General features: G+C 43.7%; 1 protein-coding gene across 2 annotated transcripts in view; it reads left to right on the top strand.

The window, feature by feature from the left end:
- The first annotated feature begins 7,514 nt into the window (after window positions 1-7,514).
- GRIK2 (glutamate ionotropic receptor kainate type subunit 2) overlaps window positions 7,515-19,628 on the top strand; it is a 610,822-nt gene continuing 598,708 nt past the window's right edge. For both annotated transcript variants that reach the window (XM_046676126.1, XM_046676127.1), the window contains exon 1: window positions 7,515-7,904. In XM_046676126.1, coding sequence (XP_046532082.1) covers window positions 7,790-7,904 — 115 coding nt within the window. In that variant the 5' untranslated portion in view covers window positions 7,515-7,789. The remainder of the gene's footprint in view (window positions 7,905-19,628) is intronic.

Raw genomic sequence — 19,628 nt, 5'->3', positions numbered from 1 at the left:
GCCCTATGCTGAATACCTAAAGGCAAAGGAGAGACACTCCCTGTTCTACACGCTCAGAGTCACAACAAAACAAGGCTGGATGCCTTCACCCAGAGATCTGCACTAGAATTTACTCTGTGTCCAGCATTTTGGTCCTCCCTCCCTGGAAGTGGGGAGGCCGGGTGTATGATGACAAGGAGAGCGTCTTTGGCCTATAAGTTGTCTTCATTACTCCTGTGAAGGAATGAGACTGAATGGGGCATTTTCTCCAGGCCTGGCCCAAACTCGGCCGTGCCTCGAGGGCGCATTAGGCTGCAGGTCACAGCAGCTGGAGCCCAGGCGCCCAGAGCTGGTCACGCGTCTGTGCTGCCCGCTCCACGAGGCACAATGGAGTCATTGACTATTTATTTACTCCGTACAACAAGGCCGCTGTTGACTTAATTACGGGAGCCTCTCAGCCACCCCCGGGACCTTTAAATGACTAACGGACTCTCCATTGCCACTAACTCATCTCTTCTTAACCTCTCTAAGTCAGAAGTCTCCCACTCCTGGGAGGGTGCGCGCTAGGCGTGTTCGAGGCACGCAGAGCAGGGAGTGGTGACCGAGAGAGCAGAGGCCTGTGGTTTTACTTGAGAGCCTGGTAGAATTTGGCAGGACTGAGTTTTGAATGTTTCAGGTCAGGAGTGAATCAGTCCCTAGCCCCAGGATGTGGAGGGTGGCAATGCTGCGCCAGGCTCTGGCAAGGACTTAACCCTACGAGGGCTGCAGTAAAGAAAGCAACAGAATGACAAACGATCTCTCCAGCCAAGACAATTGCTCCCAGGGGACACGAAGTCTCTTTACTTCCCGGCCTTCGGAGGAATTAGAGATTAGAGTTCTAGCCGGGATCGGGGCTGCTCCAGGACTCAGCAGAACCACAGGCTCTCACCTGGCCCTTTCCTTATACAGCCCGTTTGAAAACTGTCTCCGGGCCCAGCGTGCCCGGCCGTTCCCGCTCAGCCTCACTTAAACCTCCTTGCAAATCGCTGCTCGCCAACTTCCTCTGGGGGCAACTTGCAAGTCTCTGTTCTAGTTAATACTGTAAGGCCGAGGATAAAATAGCAACGGTATTGAATAGATGTTGACTTTCCCGACCCAGAGGAGCGGAAATCGGGGATTGTTTGCAGAAGCTAATCGTTTCTACTGAGAAGCAGGGAGAGCCTTGTGTGCTCGCCGCCAGCGGCCCCACCCTGGAAGCCGAGCTGAGGGAAGACACAGGGACTTAGGTGCCTCGCCCCACCTTGGGCCTGTTAAAAAGGCCTCCAGAGAGTTTAGACGGGCGGCCGCCAGGCCGGGACTGCTCCCCAGGCTCCTTTTTCCAATCTTTGGGTCTGCGACCTCCAGTTCGGCGCCCCTCAGATCTCAAACCCAACTTCTTTCTGAGATTTGTTTGGGTTGAGAGTTCAGGGACCTGGGAGCAGAGGAGGCTTTTGCAATTAAGGCGCCAAACAGGCGCAGAGACTGCCCGCCGATACCCCGACACTCGAGAGAGGTCCCTTTCTGTTTTTAGCAAGGAAGGCAGGGAGAGGGGCGCTGTGACTCCAGGCGTCTAAGAGGATCTGGGCAGCGCAGGCAAGCGCACTGGCGGTGTGCACAGCGGGCGGAGGTGGCGGTGAGGCGCAGGTCGAGATCTTTCCTGCAGACCTCAAAGGGAAACGCCAGTAGGTGGACTAAGAGGGCCACTTTGGAGACTACCAACTGCTCCCCAAATCCTGGAAGCAGAGAAGTTTCGTTGCTATGGTTTTGGAGAGGTATAAAAGCCACCACCCAGAACCAAACGTGCTGGGGCTCCTTATATGTGTTGTAACCACCCAGAGCCAGGCAAATTCCTTGGCAATTTGCATCACATCCCGACCAGACATCTGGTTCCCGGTCCCCCCATACCAGAGCAGGCAGGGGTGTGTACAGGGGATGAAGTCCCGGCTGGAAGATTCATAACGTCCAAGTCTGAGGGCGCTCAGAATTCTCGTGCTTTCGCTCCTGCGGTCCGGGGTTGAGCGCTGCGCCCTGGTGGCCGCGGCGGCCCACAGCGTGCAGGGGCCGCGGGGAAAGGAGCGCGGCGCCTTTAAAAGCAAGAGGCGAGGAACCCCCGCCAGGAGGCGTGTCCGTCGCCGCCGTGGCCGCCGCCGCTGCTCCGCGGTCTCTGTCTCCGCCGCCGCCGTCACTCGCGCTCGGCGCCTGCGGCTGCGCTGCTCTGTCCGGGAGCCGGGGACTTCCCGCCCGACCTCCTCCGGCTGCTCCTCCCCGAGGACCACCCCTCCCCCTCCCCGCCCACCTCACCCTCAGCAAAAGGTAAGGACTCCTCCCGGCTCGGCTCCGCTCCCGGCTGCCTCCGGAGGTGTCTGTTCCCACGAGGACCAGAGGGACTGGGGTGGGCGAGGGGCATTCTCCGCCTGGAGAGGAAGAAGGCGAACAGCAGCGCGGCGGAGCCGGGTGCGCTCGGGGCACCTGCTGGACCATTTGCTGCGAGTGGCTTTGTCCCGCTCGCCTCAGCCAATTCCCGTCAAGGATGCAAGTGGCTCGGTTGGCTGCAGGCGCTCGCGTTCTCCACCTAAAATGATTTAATAAGTGGACGTGTCAGGAAGTGGCCTCAGCTACTGGGACTCACGCGAGGCGAAGAGAGACAGATGGGAAGAAGCTGTGTGTCTGCCTGCGGCTGTGACGAACTCCCCAGCCTGCCTCCAACCTCCCTTTCTTCCATTAACCCTGCTCCTTAGTTCTGTGTTGAGGAAGTACAGACATTCATTTTAACCGGGGCCAGTATTGAGAGAGTCTGAAAACTAGGAGGACGTCCCACTAGGGTAAGGGGAGTAGTGTCACCAATCAGTTCTTGATCATAAACGACAAGAACTTTTAATGGCTCTCATCTCCTGATATTTTTACCTTCAAGGAGTTCTTTACTAAACACGACCTAGCTGAGGCTCCTTACATACTGATTTCCAATTGGGGGAATAGGGAATATTAGACAATTTACTACTACTATCCTTTTGGTAACACACAGATTATCTTCTGTCATTTCTTCAGCTTCACACTGTAAGTATTGCCATCAGAAATTACCTTATGGGTTAATGATTATTTTCATTTCACAAGAGATGACTGATTCATTTGAATCTTAATTAGTCTGTAGTTTAGTTGCTGGAAGATAGGCAATAATATTTCAGTCTTGATGTGTGTAAGTTCATTCCCTTATAACTTTTTATAGAAAGCATTCCTGTAACCACTAAAGCAGCTTCCAGTGGCCTCAGGAACTTTTAGTTAAACAAACAAAATGAAACACGCAGAAGGAAGGTGATAGAGAAATAAGTGATGCCTAGAAGTCTTACCTGTTTGTCTTCTTCTATTTAAACCCATTGGAGATTGCACAGGCTGAAATGAAAAAAAAAAAAAAGGGTTCCAGGATGTGGAAATCTATTTTAATTCAACTTCTTAATTAAGATATACTTCTCTTTGGCATCTAAAAATTAATTAAAACTCTAAATGTCATTAATCATCGATGCAGCAGAATGTTGGTAGAACAGCCGATATGCATTCAGAATCACAAGAGATTGCATAGTATTGCATTCATAGTTAGGAAGAGTGAAGTGCAAGTGTTCAACAGTGTGGTTTTAATTGATATTGGCTCTGACTTTATTCTCCGGCACCTCTAATGCCATGGATGAACAGGCTGTTTATTTTACTTTAGCTGAAATACAACAGGCCACATGAGTGGAAGAATAGGTCAGGTGTTACTATAAGATGAGGCTTCTCAAATGTCACAAAACAGCAGGACTTCAGTGTCAAGTCAAATAAAATCCTTAGAAAGAATTCATGTGAAAAATTTAAATACAGATATGGCATAGAAAACCTAGAAATACCTTTGAAATTCAGGTTGTCCTGGGATATGTATTTGCTGTTTCTTGCAAAAGGTATAGGCATTGTCTTTTTAAACATTGTGCTGTAAGGATTATTACACATTTATCCATGCCCCAGCAGGTGGCAGCTAACTAGAATAAGATACATTTTCACTGGAAGAATAGAAAACTAAAATTGCTTCACAAGTAATAGTGCCCAAGAATAAGAGGTCTTTAGTGTCAGTAAATATAAAAATACAGTCAAAGATGAAGCTAATGGCTTTTTGTTGTTGCTGCTGTTGGAACAAGCTTTGCATGAGCATGATACGTATTTTATTCTTTGCTAATTTATCATAGGCTTGATATCTCTTCATGTCAGCTTTCTGTGGTTTTTTTTTCCTTTGAGGCTTACTTTTAGATGCAGCTCCCCTCTGTGTGTGCATATATGTGTGTGTTTGCAGTTTGTCATCCCTGCTTTGACCTTGGAACCTACAGAGCTTTGGCTCCTAGAAATAAAGGTTGCCATATGGTTAAATGAGAAAAAAAAGCAAATGAAACCATGGAATAAGGTGTGTAAATCTCACTATTACTAAATAAATATGATCATCTGACACCAAATAGTGGTGTATTGTTTTGTTTTGTTTTGTTTTGTTTTGAGAAAGGAGCAAATTTCAAAACATACACAATTTTAAAAAGAGTTAAATCTGCTCAGTGAATACTATATAATGACTTTATCAGTCCTTCATATAGCCCTAGAACTATGATGTGTGGTATCAGTATTGGGGAAAAACTTGTAACAACTTCAGAATTGCCTTACACCACCAAATCATTCTGTTCTAGTATTTGGGAAGTATTTTTAGGGTTTTTTTGTTGTTGTTGTTTTTGCCCTGGGAGTGAGTGATGTTTAATGAGAAAGTATGAGAATTAATCTGATTATCCTTGTAACAGATGGAAATCTGGAGGTGGAGAATGCTAAAGCAATAACTAGTTGTACATTTTAGAAATGTCTTTAGCCACTGAACATTGACAGCATGTTATTCAATATTCCGAATTCTTAGTGGTCTTTCAGGCAGTTTTTGTACTGAGAAACAAGTAGTTTAGTGCTCATAAGGAAACTCAAAGTTAATGTAAATGGCTTTTGTAGTAGCATGCCCTGGAAAAGGATGACTGTTAGCACATCCTGGGTATGCCAAGCAATCCTAGTAAGTCACACTGAAATATACACACAACACACAGTTGACAAAATAGTCCTCTTGACCATGTGAATAAGGCAATAATTCAAATTCCCAGACTCTGTGTAGTAGAAATATGCACATTGTCACTTCAAATGGCACATTACCCATTCAATGTACTATTTTCAATGTACTACTGCAGAATAAATCGATGCCTGGAGCGCTGTCCGCGGTCCTGAAGAAAGGTCGTCTTCTGTCTTGCAGAAGTTCAATTGGACAGGTGGAGTTGCTGTCTGTGGTGTTGAAGGCTGTCAGATTAGTTGATGGATGTAAATACCTAATTTAGCATATGTGCAAAACTGATTCTTTGGGGATCAATTAATAGTACGAAAAATTTATGATAGACTTTTTACTGTTTAATTTACTGTGTAAGGACTTCACAAATCTGGAAGCTTGATCTTTCACTTTTCCAACTAGACATCCAATAAATAATCCCCCAAAAACTAAATAGTTTAGAATGTTAGTTTTAAGTAGAAAAGTTAAAACTGTAATATCAAATGCCATTATGTTAACAGAATACATGGACAAGGAGTTATAGTACATTTTATTTTCTCATATTCCATTAAATGCCAACTACACTGCAATATTGCAGCATTTTGATTAGTCACAACAGAACATGCTATTTTCAGATAGTAGATATCAATTATATTGACAGATGAAAAAACTAAGAATACTTATTGTTGCCCTGACAATCATTATTATCTCTGCTAGGATCAAAAAGAAAAAGAACAAATCGAATGTAATAAATGAGACAGCAAATACAAGACAGAACATGTTGGGCTGTACATGTCTTACAAGAGATATTTTAAACATGGACTGAAGGAGTCGCTAGACACCCTTGGTTTTAGCACAAGGTGTTCCTTTTAAAGTGCTCAAATAGTCAAATTATTTGATTGAATTGCCTGCTACACTGCAGAACTAGCCATTCATGATACTTATTTTTGACACTGCAGTCATGCCTCCATCTTAAAAAACAAATCAATGTCCACTTAATGCCTTTGCAAAATGTAGGTTTATTTTCAAATCAGCATTTATAATATCTTAAGAAAAAAATAGATTGAAAAAAATTATGATGGGATAAAAATATTAGGTTTTTTATTTATTTATTTATTTTTTTGCTATCTGGAGGAAATAGTACTCATACCTCTCCTTAATAAAAATTAGATATTCTTCAAGTAAGATTTTATCTTATAATTTTTTCATAAGGTTTAACCTATGCCCTGTTAGTTTATAAAAAAGAGATTAATTTTAAGATACAGGTCCAGCAATTTGCCTTTTGTGCTTCTTGATCACTTAAAAATATTAATATATAGCAATATATTTTTACTACCCATCTTGGTTCCACTTACTAACGTAAAATATTAAGATTGGATATTTTTATCTATATGCCTGGAGGGCAGCATATTACCTATTTCAACAATAAAATGTATTTTTATGTTAAAAGAAAATATATTTATGTACTTTTTTTCTTGAACAAATTGCTACTTGTGAAAGCCAAGACAGTCACTGCCTGGGGACTCTACATCTTCTTACCAGAACACTAGAAAATAAGGCATTTCTGGACGAAAATGTGACACTCAACATTGCTCAAGCTATGATCCCATATTTTACCTCTTGAAGAAGAACATATTCAAAAAACCAAAATGAGAAGAAATTTGGGCATTTATTACTGAAGCCTTTGTAGTTTGCTGCACCAATTCAAACATCATTGTCTTTTTATATGAGCTAAAAAATGGGTGGTGAAATATGATTCCTTTATTTTAATTCAACATTTTTGCCCCTAAAAGACCACTTGAAGAAATCTATTTTTATCCCTGGGTAGTGATCAAGAAATGTCCCACTCAAGTTTTTAAAGACTATCTCCACCTCTCCAATTGCACTCCCATCTGTATTCATTCCTGGAAAAATTTTAAAAGTATAAATAAGACCCTCTTTCAACCTAAACACAAGTTACATTTGCAGTAAATTCCTCCGTCTTAGACCACTTCCTTTTTTACGACTCCTAGGCAAAGTGTCTTTGATTTAGCTTGTCATTTATTAAAAGTCATCAGTTGATTGTAAGAAGTCTGCTTGCATACACTTGTCACTTTCTTAGCAAAGGCTCTTATTGAAAATAAAAGCACCTTTCTCCACGTAAATAAATCCGACTTCTTCCTCGCAACTCAAGGCAAGCGATCAGATCGGTTGCATAATAGATATTGGGAAGCTCACTGGCAAGGAGCCTTAAGAGGCAAGCAGCTATCTCAATTTTTCTCACTTAATCTTGGCTTCACGTCAGAAGCTGTGCAGCAGTGCAGTAGAATAGGGCCTTTGCGAGCGAAGCGCCTTTTGTGCTGGGACTGTGGCTCGCTACCGACACCTCGGCCGTTTCCAAGGCTGGATTTACTATTGATTTTCCTTCTTCTCTGCTTCCCCAGGCTCGCGCGGCCGGACGTTGTGGGTGTGCGTGCTGGATTTCTCCCGGATGCTCCGCGACTAACATGGATGTCCCACCATCCCTTGCAGTGGAAGGTTGCTCCTTGGCGCAGTGAGTGAAGAACATGCAGCGATTGCTAATGGGTTTGGGAAGCGGAGACTCCTTCCTCTCTCTGTGACCATGCCGTGATCGTGTCTGAGGCCACCACTTGACGCATCCTCATTCCTACCCGAACCGGGAGCCTAACGCTAGATCGGGGAAGAAGGTGCCGCGCGTGTGGACATAGAAACACCATGAAGATTATTTCCCCGATTCTAAGTAATCCGGTCTTCAGGCGCACCATTAAACTCCTGCTCTGCTTACTGTGGATTGGATATTCTCAAGGAACCACACACGTATTAAGATTTGGTAAGATTCCCCATCCCTCTCCATTGCCTGGTATCCGGCTCCGAGGCAGCCGGATGTAAACAGGCGGGTTCACTCTGCCAGGCGGGTGGGCTCAATGCATTCCGACCTGTTCACTGCTCCGTCGCCTCCCGGGGTTTTAAAGAACACCCTCGTGCTTTTCATTTCTTTCTTTTTTTCTTTTATTTTTAAAATTTCTTAGCCGCGGGAGGTTGGAGTGCCAGTGTGTGGTAGTGGTCGCTGCATTACCTCCCCACAGTAGCCTGCCACAGAGATGGTGATGACGCTGGGGGTACGGCCGGCTGCCGCGCCCGCCTGTCTCCCCTGGAGCCTGCCGGGCTTGGCGGGCTGCGGGGTCCTCACCAATGCGCGCGCCGGGCTGTACGCCTCTCAGCTTGCCCGGCTGATGAGTTAATATCTGGTAACTCTTTGGCGAGTTGGCGTCTGTTCCCTTCAGCCCGGGACCCGGACAAGTCCGCAAGTGCAAGGCTCTAACCCTTTTGGTTTCTTTTGTCATCAGAGAGCCTTTTCGGTTAATTTCACTGCTTTTTCCAGTCCCTAGTGACCTTATGCTGAGCTTTTAAAAATATGCTTGTAAGGTTGAAGGCTCTGCTTAACAAGAGGAGGCTGTTGCTTAGCTTAAGTGAAACAGCGTCATAAGAAAGGGTTTTTGTTTGTTTTTAACTTGTGAGTCCTTCTCTCACAGCTTTCTCACTGCGTGTCCAGGACTAATAAATGATTAACACTGGTGGAGAATAGTTGTGTATGGGAATCTAAGTATGCATCTTTATTTCATTGTGGCATGATAAAAGAGCCGAGGTGGCAATTATATATTAGGAGACTCTATTGCTTTCCTAAGGAATCAGGGCTTCCTTAGAGCTTGAAGGGAAACCTAAACGTGGGACTCCAGTGGAAACACTGGTCAGAAGGTTTGCTTGGAGGAAATGAAGCGTGGGCAAAGCTCAGCAGCTCTCAATGGCCAATGGAGTTATACTAGGAGCAGAACTAGTCAGGGAAAGTTCCCTTAAGTAGATAAGAGCAAGAGAGGAGAAAGTCAACGGGGTAAATGCTCCCACTGTGGGCGCCTTCTTTGACAGTTCAAGTGGATTTAGACCAAAGAGTGCAAGAAACCGTATAATCCTGAGTATGTGTCTTTGAGATAAAAGCAGAAGCATTAAGTCACTCTGTCAAATTTAAATCGAAGAGTGATTGCCTGCATCTCCTATGATGTCAACAGCATCTTCTTTCTTTCCTTTTCCTATGTGCTTTTTCTATAATGATAAAATTTATCATCTCTCTCAGGCTCTGTGGAACCAGGGTAGGAATGCTTTTCACGCATTAAAAAAGGGAACCCTACCTTCCCCTCCCCCGACCGACCAACACTTAGACACCTGGAGTCCATAAGGTTGGTAATGAGAAAAAAAGACAATGGGTTGTAACTGGATTCCTACTGTAGTAGTTTTCCGGCTTTCTTCATGCCTTTAGATGCTATTTAAGCACGTTGCTCTTAGCAACAAGCGTCCACAGGAATGCTTGTTTCTTTGGATGAGATTAAACAGGTCCCTATATCATTGGAAATGTGTGTGTGTTCAACTATTCTGTTTCAAGCACGGTAAGTACTACAGTATGGTAGTTTTGCCCAATATTTTCAGTAGTACAACCTACTTATTTGGCATACTGAGATATCTTCTGAAGTGTGTTTGTGAATGAGTGTGTCTTAGTGTGCTTGCGAACTGGGTGGGAAAAAAAGAAGACTAGAAGCCAGAACACTGCCACCATACTCTAAAGATTTAATTATTGCTGCTCTGGTCTTGCAGCACAATATTTGCTGAATCATTAGATTGTTACATTCGCTGATCATTTCATATCTTCATATTAAAAATCTTGGCGACTGTAGCAGAGTGTGTAGCAGCTTTTCAAAAGAGCTGACACACACACAAAAATACATTTTCCTAGACCAATGCTTACTAAGAATGTCCTTAAGAAATAGGATAGTAGACAAAGACCTTCCCATCAGTGTCCTGATACCCTAAACTAACAGGGCGGTTTCTAGATAACCTCTTCTCTCCATTAACTTCAAAGATCTTCCACGTGGAGGTCCATTTTCCGTGATTTCTGACCTGAGTTATAGGGGAAAGACTGTGTACCTTGTAATCATGGGGCCATTTCCCTACTGGGGCTAGTTTGATGCAGTGGTGGGAGTTTCATTTTCTTCTGGGAAAAACATGTTTTGAGTGGAATGGTTGGTTGGTTGAGCGCGTATAAACCACTCTTGAGAAAGGTTATTTTCAACTTTGGCTGAAAAGGCGAACCAGAGCCTCGTCCCTGGCCCCGTGCCTTGGAAGGGAAAGGGTTAGAGTTGCTGGTGGAGCCGCTGCCCCTGGGCAGTCACCCGCAGGGTACGGATGAGACCCGCCGCCTCTGCTGAGGAGGTGGCATCCTGTCCCTTCCCCCACCTCCCCCACCAACCCCGGCGTGGCTGACCGCCGCTGGCTGCCCGGCGCCTCCACCGCGGCGCTATGGCAACCGCGGAGTCAGGCCCGGCAGCCGCCCCAGACCCCTATCCCGTAGGTGATGGAAAACTACCTTCCCGGGCTCCATGCTCTCCTTTCCTTGCTCCCACTAGGACTGTGTGACTTGACCCTACGTTCTCCCATCACCGTCTGTGGATCGGGGAGCGGCCAGGCTCGGGGTGCTGACCCTTGCTGAGTCCCTCGCCACCCCTCCCGTCTTCCGGGTGCGCAGTCTCTCTCGCACACGCACAGACACACACGAGCGGACAAATGCATTCTCGCAAAGCAAGTCCGACACTTTGGCACAATGACTCCTCTCTTAGTGCCCAAGAAAACTTTCTGCAGTCGCGCCCAGGAGCGCTTCTGCCTGGGCACTCCCCCCCAACCCCCCACCTCCCCGTCCCACCCGGGCTGCCTCCCGCTGGGCTGCCCACCCGGGCATGCTCCTCTGCGACCGCTTAGCAACATCTCGGAGAGAAGATCTCCCGAGCGCGGACTCTAGGGCACTTTCCTGAAGCTTTAAGGCAGCCTGGGGTCATGGGGGAGCACCTGGGGGTCAGCCAAGGGTCAGCTCCTGGCAAGCAGGCGGGCGGGCGCCTCGCCGTGGGTCGTGGCCGTTTCCTCGCCTTCGATCCTGGTTCGGCACAGCTTGGCTTCTCCAGGGCGACCACCCAGCGGGCACTACTGGGGCTGTCAGGGGACAAGGTAGATCTTGGACAATTAGAGTCAGTTCCCCTGCTCCAGGTCAGGTCGGACGTTCTCGGGCCGGCTTTTCCAGGCGCGGAGCCTGCGACGCCCCAAGCCAGGCCTCTCCCCTGCGCTCCCGCTCCGGGGCGCCGCGCGTCCTGCCCGCAGTCAATGAGGCAACTTTGTTTCTCCGCAGCTGCGCCCGGGTCCTGCTAAGCGGCTGGAGCCGGCGAAGGCGGGATCCTTCGTCCGCCGGGGCGTGGCCCCCAGGTCCACAGTCTCCCAGCTGAAGTGTGGCCTGGAGGGACTTGAACATTTCTTTTGTTACTTTCGCCACACGTCTCTTCCGGGTCTGCTCGACCTCTGCTCCAGGGAAAGCGTGGGGAGGAGTGGAAGCCGGATCTGGACCGGGTTCTGTGCAAGGCTAGCAAGTCCCGCTCGAAGTTTGGGGGCTCTGGCATCCTCTTGAAGGAACCACTCCTCAAGCCACCACTTGTTTCTGATCTTTGAGGTCGGGGTTTTTCAAATTCCTTGTGTGAACTGGCATTTAGAACGCCTGGAGGGAAGACAACCCAAACTTTCTCCCAAACTCCTGGGCAGCTTCTCCAACAGTCCTTTCTGAGGAGCTGAGCATGTGGCAGGCCACTTCTTCCCTTCAGATGCTTCGACCTAGCTTTTCTCTTAAGCGTGCCGGTAGAACGGCTTTCTTAAAAGGCGAAGTCTTCCCCTAAATCGTGCTTGGACCTCCTTGGCACTGCGCACTGGCCACCGGGTCGTGGCACAGCGCGTAGCCACGTCCCTGCGCGTCTGCGCAAAGTGAAGGCAACCAGCTCAGGGACAGCCCAGATTATAAAACCCACGACGTGAGAGGGAACAGAAAGGGTTCCTATGGAAATCCCTCTATTTGCTGGCCATCCCATGTGCTCCCAGATATAATAATTAGTAGCAGATGTACTACAATATCGAGGAGTGTGAGTGAATTGACTGAGCTGAGAAGCCGCCACTCTCTACAAGTTCTTTGAAAGATTTTTCTTCCTTTGGGAGGTGAGGTGGGCGGGAGGGAGGAGTGGCCTTACATCTGGAAGCAGGAAAACTGGCTCCTGGGAGGCGGGGATGGGGGAGTAATAGCGGCTACTGTCTGAAACAGATAAAGCCCGAGCTCTGGAAAGCAGGGGAGGGAAATCTTTCCAAGAATCGCCAACACAACGGCCACGCTAAAATAAATAAATAAATAAATAAATCTGTTTTTCACATAGGTTCTCACTTATTCTTAAAGCTTCAAAGAATAACACTGATGTGATCCGTCAACGGAGGCACTCTCATTTCAGAAAATGACTGAAAAATGATCTTTTCGTCCTCTAGAAATAGCACCCCTTCTCCACCCAGACACATGGAACTCAACACATTTTCTGGCTTTGTGAGGCTGTCTTTCAGAAATGATCAAGAGCTTCTATGTCAGTAGACTTTTCTTTAGGCAAGACACCTTTTGCTTTTTAGTTTAATTCAAGGGATCATTGCAGTGTGTTCATTCCTTGAATTCTCAAATGACACTGTTTCAACATTTACTCTGCACAGGAAAGTTAATGTGAATTGCTCTCGCACAAAGGAGGAACATACCATAGACCAAGCGAGGGATGTATCATTGATTATCAGAGCCTTTTCAAGACTATTCCCCATTAAATAAAGTGTTGTCTGTGATAATGGTGACATAATCTTTGATTTTCTTTTAATTGTCAAAATTTCTGATAAAGAAAATGCTTTGCTCTTTTGTGGTAGAAATTCAAGTGAGAGGAATTCATTTTCTCCTTCTGTTCTTAGGATTTTACTGTATTATTGCAACTCCAATTACATTTATTCCCTGGAAATTGTCGATATCCATTTTTACATATCAGAGTAGAAAGCAGTTCGTTGTCTTTCAACTGTACTATACTTAAATCATTAATCTACCGTATCCATAATACCTGGGGTTTGTGGGAGATTCTAGGTTTTCCTCAGTAGGACGGTCTGATGTATTGGAATGGAATTGTTGATTGTTCTGCATTTGGTAGCTGAAGATTTATCTTCAGTGGGCTTTCAATTTTTTGTCCAGTTATCAAGGTATAAGAAGTGCTTCAAATGAATCTTAAACCCTAAATCTTAGCAAGAAGGGAAAAGCCAAAAGCCCCCGGAAGAGAAAGAAGTCAGTGCACATCATCATTATTGACTGGTGCAGATTAAACACTGAAGAGGAAGATTTCAATCTGATAACGTCATAGGGCTTCCTGTTTTCCTTTGCTGCTTCTGCTGACAATTTTGTAACGTAATTAAATTGGCTGACTGAAGTCACGGTGGTCATGGGGCGATAAAGACCATTTGGATTTAATGGAATTTAAAACAACAGAGCACTGAACACAACTCTTACAGAACAAGAATTTTAATGGCCCATTCCCGGTGCTGACTAAATAGAACGCCCTTAACAAGTTTAATCGAAAGGTCAAGGCAGATTAGCAGTATATAGTCTTTATGGTGGAAGATTGGGGAATTAAAGTGATCCCTTTAAAAGACTCATTAATGCATTATCAAGATTTAATGTGGGTTAAATAAGCTTTCTTTAGACCCTTATCATATACTGTGGGCCTAAGTTAGAACCAAGTTTCAGTAAGGAAATATTTTTAAGAGCTGACTTAATAGATGGAATTATATGTCTCTTGTTTCAAACACAAAAGACATTTAAAATTCTTTGAGAGTATACAGGGTATTGAGGGTGAGTGTTGATGAGGAATCCTTTCTTTCCTGTAACTGAAGAAAACAAATTTGTCCTTTCTTTTAAAGTTTCTTTATTGGTAATTTTTTCTTATAAACAAAGCTGGTTTGTAGTAGAGAAGCTGCAGAAATGATAAATATTCTCCTTCTACAGTCTCAATAGAGTAATAGGTATTTGATCTGTTTTGTGTTGTCTTTTTTGTCTTGTTCTCCTTTTTCTTGCTAAAACTTCTACATTCAAGTTGCCACATTTTAGTGCATTCAGGCTCCCTCTGCCCCTGGAAGAAGAGCGGTTCCTTGCTGTACCTTGGGAACATTAAAGGACAGCCAGTCCCAAGGTGAAAGTTAAGCCTCCATCTCTTATGAGATTGTTCCCTCCAACTGTTTCTTGCCTTGTGGAATTGTCTACTCAAAGTTATGAGTTCCTTTGATTATTTCAGAAAAACCTGAAACCCAAGTTTTCATATAAAAATCTCCCCAATTTTAATTGTACATAATTTTCAAAGTTGTTTAAAAAGTTCTGAGCTGGCCAAAACCAAAATCACTCAGCCAGGTGGGATGCGGCCCAAAAGGCACCAGTTTGCACCCTCCAGCCCACCCCACATTCCATGGGTTCTCGAAGAAACACATGTTTTTCTCACACCTCATTGATCCCCAAACAAGTAAGACTTGTTTGTCTCTTTCCTCACACCTTCAGGGCCAAACATTTTATGTTGTTATATTTTCAAAGTGACAATTAGCTCATCTGATAAAACTAATGTGAGTGGGAGGTTAGAGAAGACCCTCAAAATCTTTCTGCAGGATTTTTTATTTTACTATTATATTTGCTTTGAGCTTCGTCTCCGTTTACAGCAGCATTCAAAGATAGCATTTGCCTATGGATTGATTAAACCCTTTATTTCCTTAACTAAAAACTAAACATTCTTTTCTAGGTGTGGTAGAGGGCCAGGTCACTAGACAGCAGGGCTGTGTGTGAAAATCTGAAAGGGTCTGGGGAAGTTGTGGCTTTCAGATATTTTCCCCAGTGATATGTGTGATTCTAGCAGTCTTTCTTTTTGGTTAAGCATTTGCCCTCTTCCATAGCCTTGTTTTAAGACGAGTGTATTCAGGAAGGGAGAGCACATGGTCCCTAGACTGTAAAGTTCGGATGAATTGATTAGATCAATTGATTTTGTCTGTGACAGAGATGCTCGGATACAGAAGAGAATCCCGGGTGCCTAAGGGAGTGCTGACTGATTAACAAGAGTGTGAAGGGGAAGGGGAGGCTGAGTGAAGAGACAGTCAGGTGCCATGTGATACACAATCTTTTCTAGATTTATTGCCAGACAACTCAGTGCTTTGTAAATTGATCTTTTTGCTTGCATTAGTCCAAATCTTCGAGCATATGTGATTACTTTAAATAAGATGTCATTGATATTCTTACATTGACATATCTCCTCCCAATCAAAAGGATCTTTAAATGCCTTTTACACCCTTTTAACTCTACAAGCTACTTTCCCATCATGGAACTGAAGCAAGTACTTGGACGGTGTTGCTGCTAATTCCCATTTCTGTCTCCAGCTCAGTGTCACTCTGAGTCCTTGACCTATCCTAATGAGAGTATTGCTCAGCTAAAATGATCAAATAAGCAAAGCAAATATTAAAGAAATGTCCTGCTTCGGTATAGTCATAGGCATTTGGGCTGTTTTATGTTCACTTTTTAATCCTGCCCTTCTTTTTACCAAGGGAGGCTTCTGTATTCAGTTTATCGTAGCTTTTGGTGCACTCAGGCCCCTCCTTGCCCAGAAGAAATGAAGTGAAAACTCTCTCAAGTTGAAGAAAAACTATAGAATCCTGTAATATCTGAGCCAAGGGGCTTCAGAGATCAAATGTAGTTTCTTAAGTTTAGAGATGAATTGCCAAGGGCAGTTAAATAACTTGTTTTGGTCACAGCTAGTTAGTGTCAGATTTAGACCAAAACATGAATATCTTGACTGCCAGTTTGGTGATGTTTTTCAGTGAATTATACTATTTTTCAGTGTAGGCTCAGACTCTGTGCTTTGTGTCAATTGTAGGAAGAGCCACTGGTTCTAGTATCTCCCTAGATGTTTACCTACTTTGTTTCTTCCACCTTTTCTTTCATAGAATATTATCCCATAGATTATCCCTTTTCTCTTTTTTTTCTCCTTCTCCTTTAGCTCTTTTCATCCTCATCTCCTATGCCTGCCAAGGTCCTCTTTCTCCTGCATCCAAAGCTTTGACCACATCTATTCATTCAACAAATAGTAATTGAGTGCATGTTATGTGTCAGGCCAATAGAATTCTAAGACCAAGCTTCTGATCTCAAGGAGTTTGTAATCTAATTAAAGAGAAAAGAGATATACATATTAAAGTACCAGTTGAGTGGTACAGAAAATATATACAATAGTTGTTTAAAGGAGATTACTGTGGGCTTGCATTTTTATAGGAGAGACAGGACTCTGGCTGGGGCCTGTAAAAAATTATATGATAGGGAAGGGAAGAAGGAAATGTGTCATTGGTGGAAGACTCAGTAAAAGAAAAGGAATTGAGGCTGAAATTAAGGTGAGTTTCAGGGCAGGGAACGGACCAGCCCTGTTTGAGGATAGATAAGGCCTTGCTTTTTCAGGGCTTTAATATTTATTTTATAGGGTTTAGACTTCTGTCTGTAGCCCCAGGAAAGCCATTGAAAGTGAAAGAATGGGCTTGACTTGGTCTGCAACAAGTAGTCCAGTGGTTTCTCAGTCTGCTGCTTACATTTTATGAAGAATTAGTGGATCTCCTTTCTCTGTCTTACTGAAATGGAGGCTAAGGAGCCATCTTTGTCCTTAATCATTGAAGCCTTTAAGAAGTTCTTGGTTTGGAATCACAGGTACTTCTTAAGTGAAATTCTGAAATGAAATAAAAGAATATCTTTTTAACATATGGCCAGATTAAATGATTAAGCAAGGGAAAGTTTCCAGTTAATCAAAAGGAAAAGGCATTGGAGGACAATTTAAAAGTACCATTAGCATCTTTGAGGGATACAGCAAATTGCCTCCAAGGCACTCTCAATATTTTATGTTTAATTCCAAGAGATTTCCATTACCTGAAACATTATACATACATACATACATACATACATACATACATACATATATAGCTAGCCCTGGTGGTCTAGTGGTTAAGATTTGCCATGGCCTGGGTTCATTTCTTGGTTAGGGAACCACACCACTTGTCTGTCTGTTGGTTGTCATTCTGGTGATGGCTGCGTGTTGCTGAAAGATATGCCACCGGTATTTCAAATATGAGCAGGGTCAGCGATGGTGGACAGGTTTCAGTGGAGCTTCCAGACTAAGACAAACTAGGAAGAAGAACCTGGCCACCCACTTCTGAAAAAATTTGCCTTGAAAATCTTATGAATAGCGGCCGAGCATTTCTGATATAGCGCCAGAAGGTGAGAGGATGGCACAAAAAGACCAGGCAGAGTTCTGCTCTGCTGTACACAGTATTGCTAAGAGTCAGAATAGAATTGAGGGCACTAACAACAAATGTATTTATATAATAACTCTACATGAACTCAGGACCCCAGACCCTGAATTTGATTGTTTGAGTCATGACTTTTACTCTTGACTTTGTCATCTAGTAGGTATCAATTAGGAAAAATAATGAAATGTCACTGGGCTTTGACTTCGATTTCTGTAGAATGGGTATTACTTGCTGTCTGTCTAACTTCCAAGGATAATGTTGGAATTAATAGGAAAATAGACAGTACTCTGGGCTTATTGGCAGAAAAGGAAGTTGGGATTGGAAGTGTAATTATTTATTGTGTATGTGTGGAGCAAAGTAAAATCTATCACTCATGCACATTTCATTCCACTTCTTAAACTGCATAAACATTTAAGATGTCTGTCTTTTCTAAATTATTCTCGAATAGTCTTCCCTGTGATGCACCTAAAGCTATTACAAACATCTTGAAAGGGATATTGACTAATAGAGCAAACTTTCTTCTGTGTTGATAGTTTTACAGAAGAGTAAGTGCATAGTTTCTTTTTCTTCTTTAAACATCAGGAATTTAATTGTCATTATCAAATAGCCAGAATATAAGTAGGGAACAAATCACAACTAAAAGCAAAAATAATAAGGAAAGAAATCATGCTAAGTCTTGTGGTTTAAGATTTTTCACTTTTTCACAACTGTATAGTTTTCATAGTTTATGTTCACCAACATTTTCTGAAAAGCTGTGCCTGATTTCATTTTTCATCCTCATTCTTCATCTGTCTGCCTATGATGAACTTTTAGCTATTATTCAGGTTTTGTAGACACACAAGTGACTGTATTTGATCCATTTGTGTTGATTTAGGAAAGTTTCACAGACATTCAAATTTGCTACAATTGTTTGAGATAGACAAGTGGGACTTTTCTATGGTTACTTTGGCATCTTCATGAAGGAGCTGTCCTAGGCTGTCTTACTGGGGCTTACTCTTTAAGGCACAACTGGCTTTGGTGCCACCTATGTACCACTAACTACCATTCTTCCCTTAGGCCCCTCTAAGTGACCTTTGGCTCTTTTTTCCAAGATCTAACCCAGTGTTTGGAGGGTCAGCATAGGGGTGGGTAAAACGAGATGAAGATACTCACCCCCTCTCTCCCTGGCCAGTGGAGCCACGTTAGAGAATCCAGGAGACCATTTAAAAAGTGTGTTCAAAAATAACACACTTGTATCTTAGGATATTTTTTAAAAAGTTTTCAAAACTTCAGAATATGAAGTTTATTAGGAAAATTTCCTGGATGTTGGGATAATGAGGTTTTGGATCAGTGATTCCTGATCGAAGGAAGTGGGTGTGCGATAAAGGACAGGGAGTCTCAAGATTTTGTGGTAATCTAAAGAAGGAATGGACTAAATGTAGGCTGAAAAATACTCTCCTGTCTTAATGTGTTTTTCATGTTTCTTGGAAGCAGTCTGCATTGTGGCAGAACTGATGTTGGAATATGTGAAGTTGAGTTCCTGCTTCCAGTGGGTGAAGGACAGAGCAGTATTGCATTCAGTCATCTTTCCCTGAGGATTCTGGGTTGATCCCTCAGGAAGCCTTCCTGGAGATGGGGGTGACGTTCCAATTACTCATCCTCAGCTTGTTCCCTAAGATGCATTTCTCTTCCTTTTGATATTCCACACGTCAGCTAGCCTTTAAAATCTAGATCAAGTTTTGCTTCCTCCAAAAGGTCTGTTTTAGATAGGGATTCCATAGAACAAATTCAAGCATTGGCAAGAAAATTTGATCAGATCAATGGTTCCCAAACATCAGAATGGAAGGAGATTTAATTAATTTAAATTTCTGGTTCCCAAACCTGGAGATTCTGTGGTTTAAAAGTTAAATTTCTTACAACTGCATAGTTTCACAACCACATAGTCATAGTACTTCTACTTTTTCAGAAAACTCCCAAGTAATGTACTTAAAAGAAACAAAACAAAACTCCCAGGCAGGTTGAGAATCAGTCACTGAGCTAGATAATCCTAAGGAGTTTTTTGACTTTAAAATTTACGGTTCCTCAGTTTGTAATGGGAAGATGCATCTGCTTTCTGCATAGGCAATTGATAATCATGACTGGACTATGTAAAACAATGAGTAAATTTTGTAGATAAGGGTTGTGGCTTGGATATTTTATCATTTCTCACAGAACACATACAGCGTGCACTCTCAGCACACCACTGAAGGGCTGACTGATTCTTTAAAACCTAAGCATTTAGAATATTCATACTCACATAACCGACCTCATAGCCCAAAGGGATCTTAAACAGGTGTTGTTT

This window comes from Equus quagga, chromosome 11 (assembly GCF_021613505.1).
Source record: "Equus quagga isolate Etosha38 chromosome 11, UCLA_HA_Equagga_1.0, whole genome shotgun sequence".
In the NCBI taxonomy this organism is placed as follows: Eukaryota; Metazoa; Chordata; class Mammalia; order Perissodactyla; family Equidae; genus Equus; species Equus quagga.
Note: the sequence above shows the minus strand (reverse complement) of the source record. Positions and strands in the feature narration are given on the sequence as shown.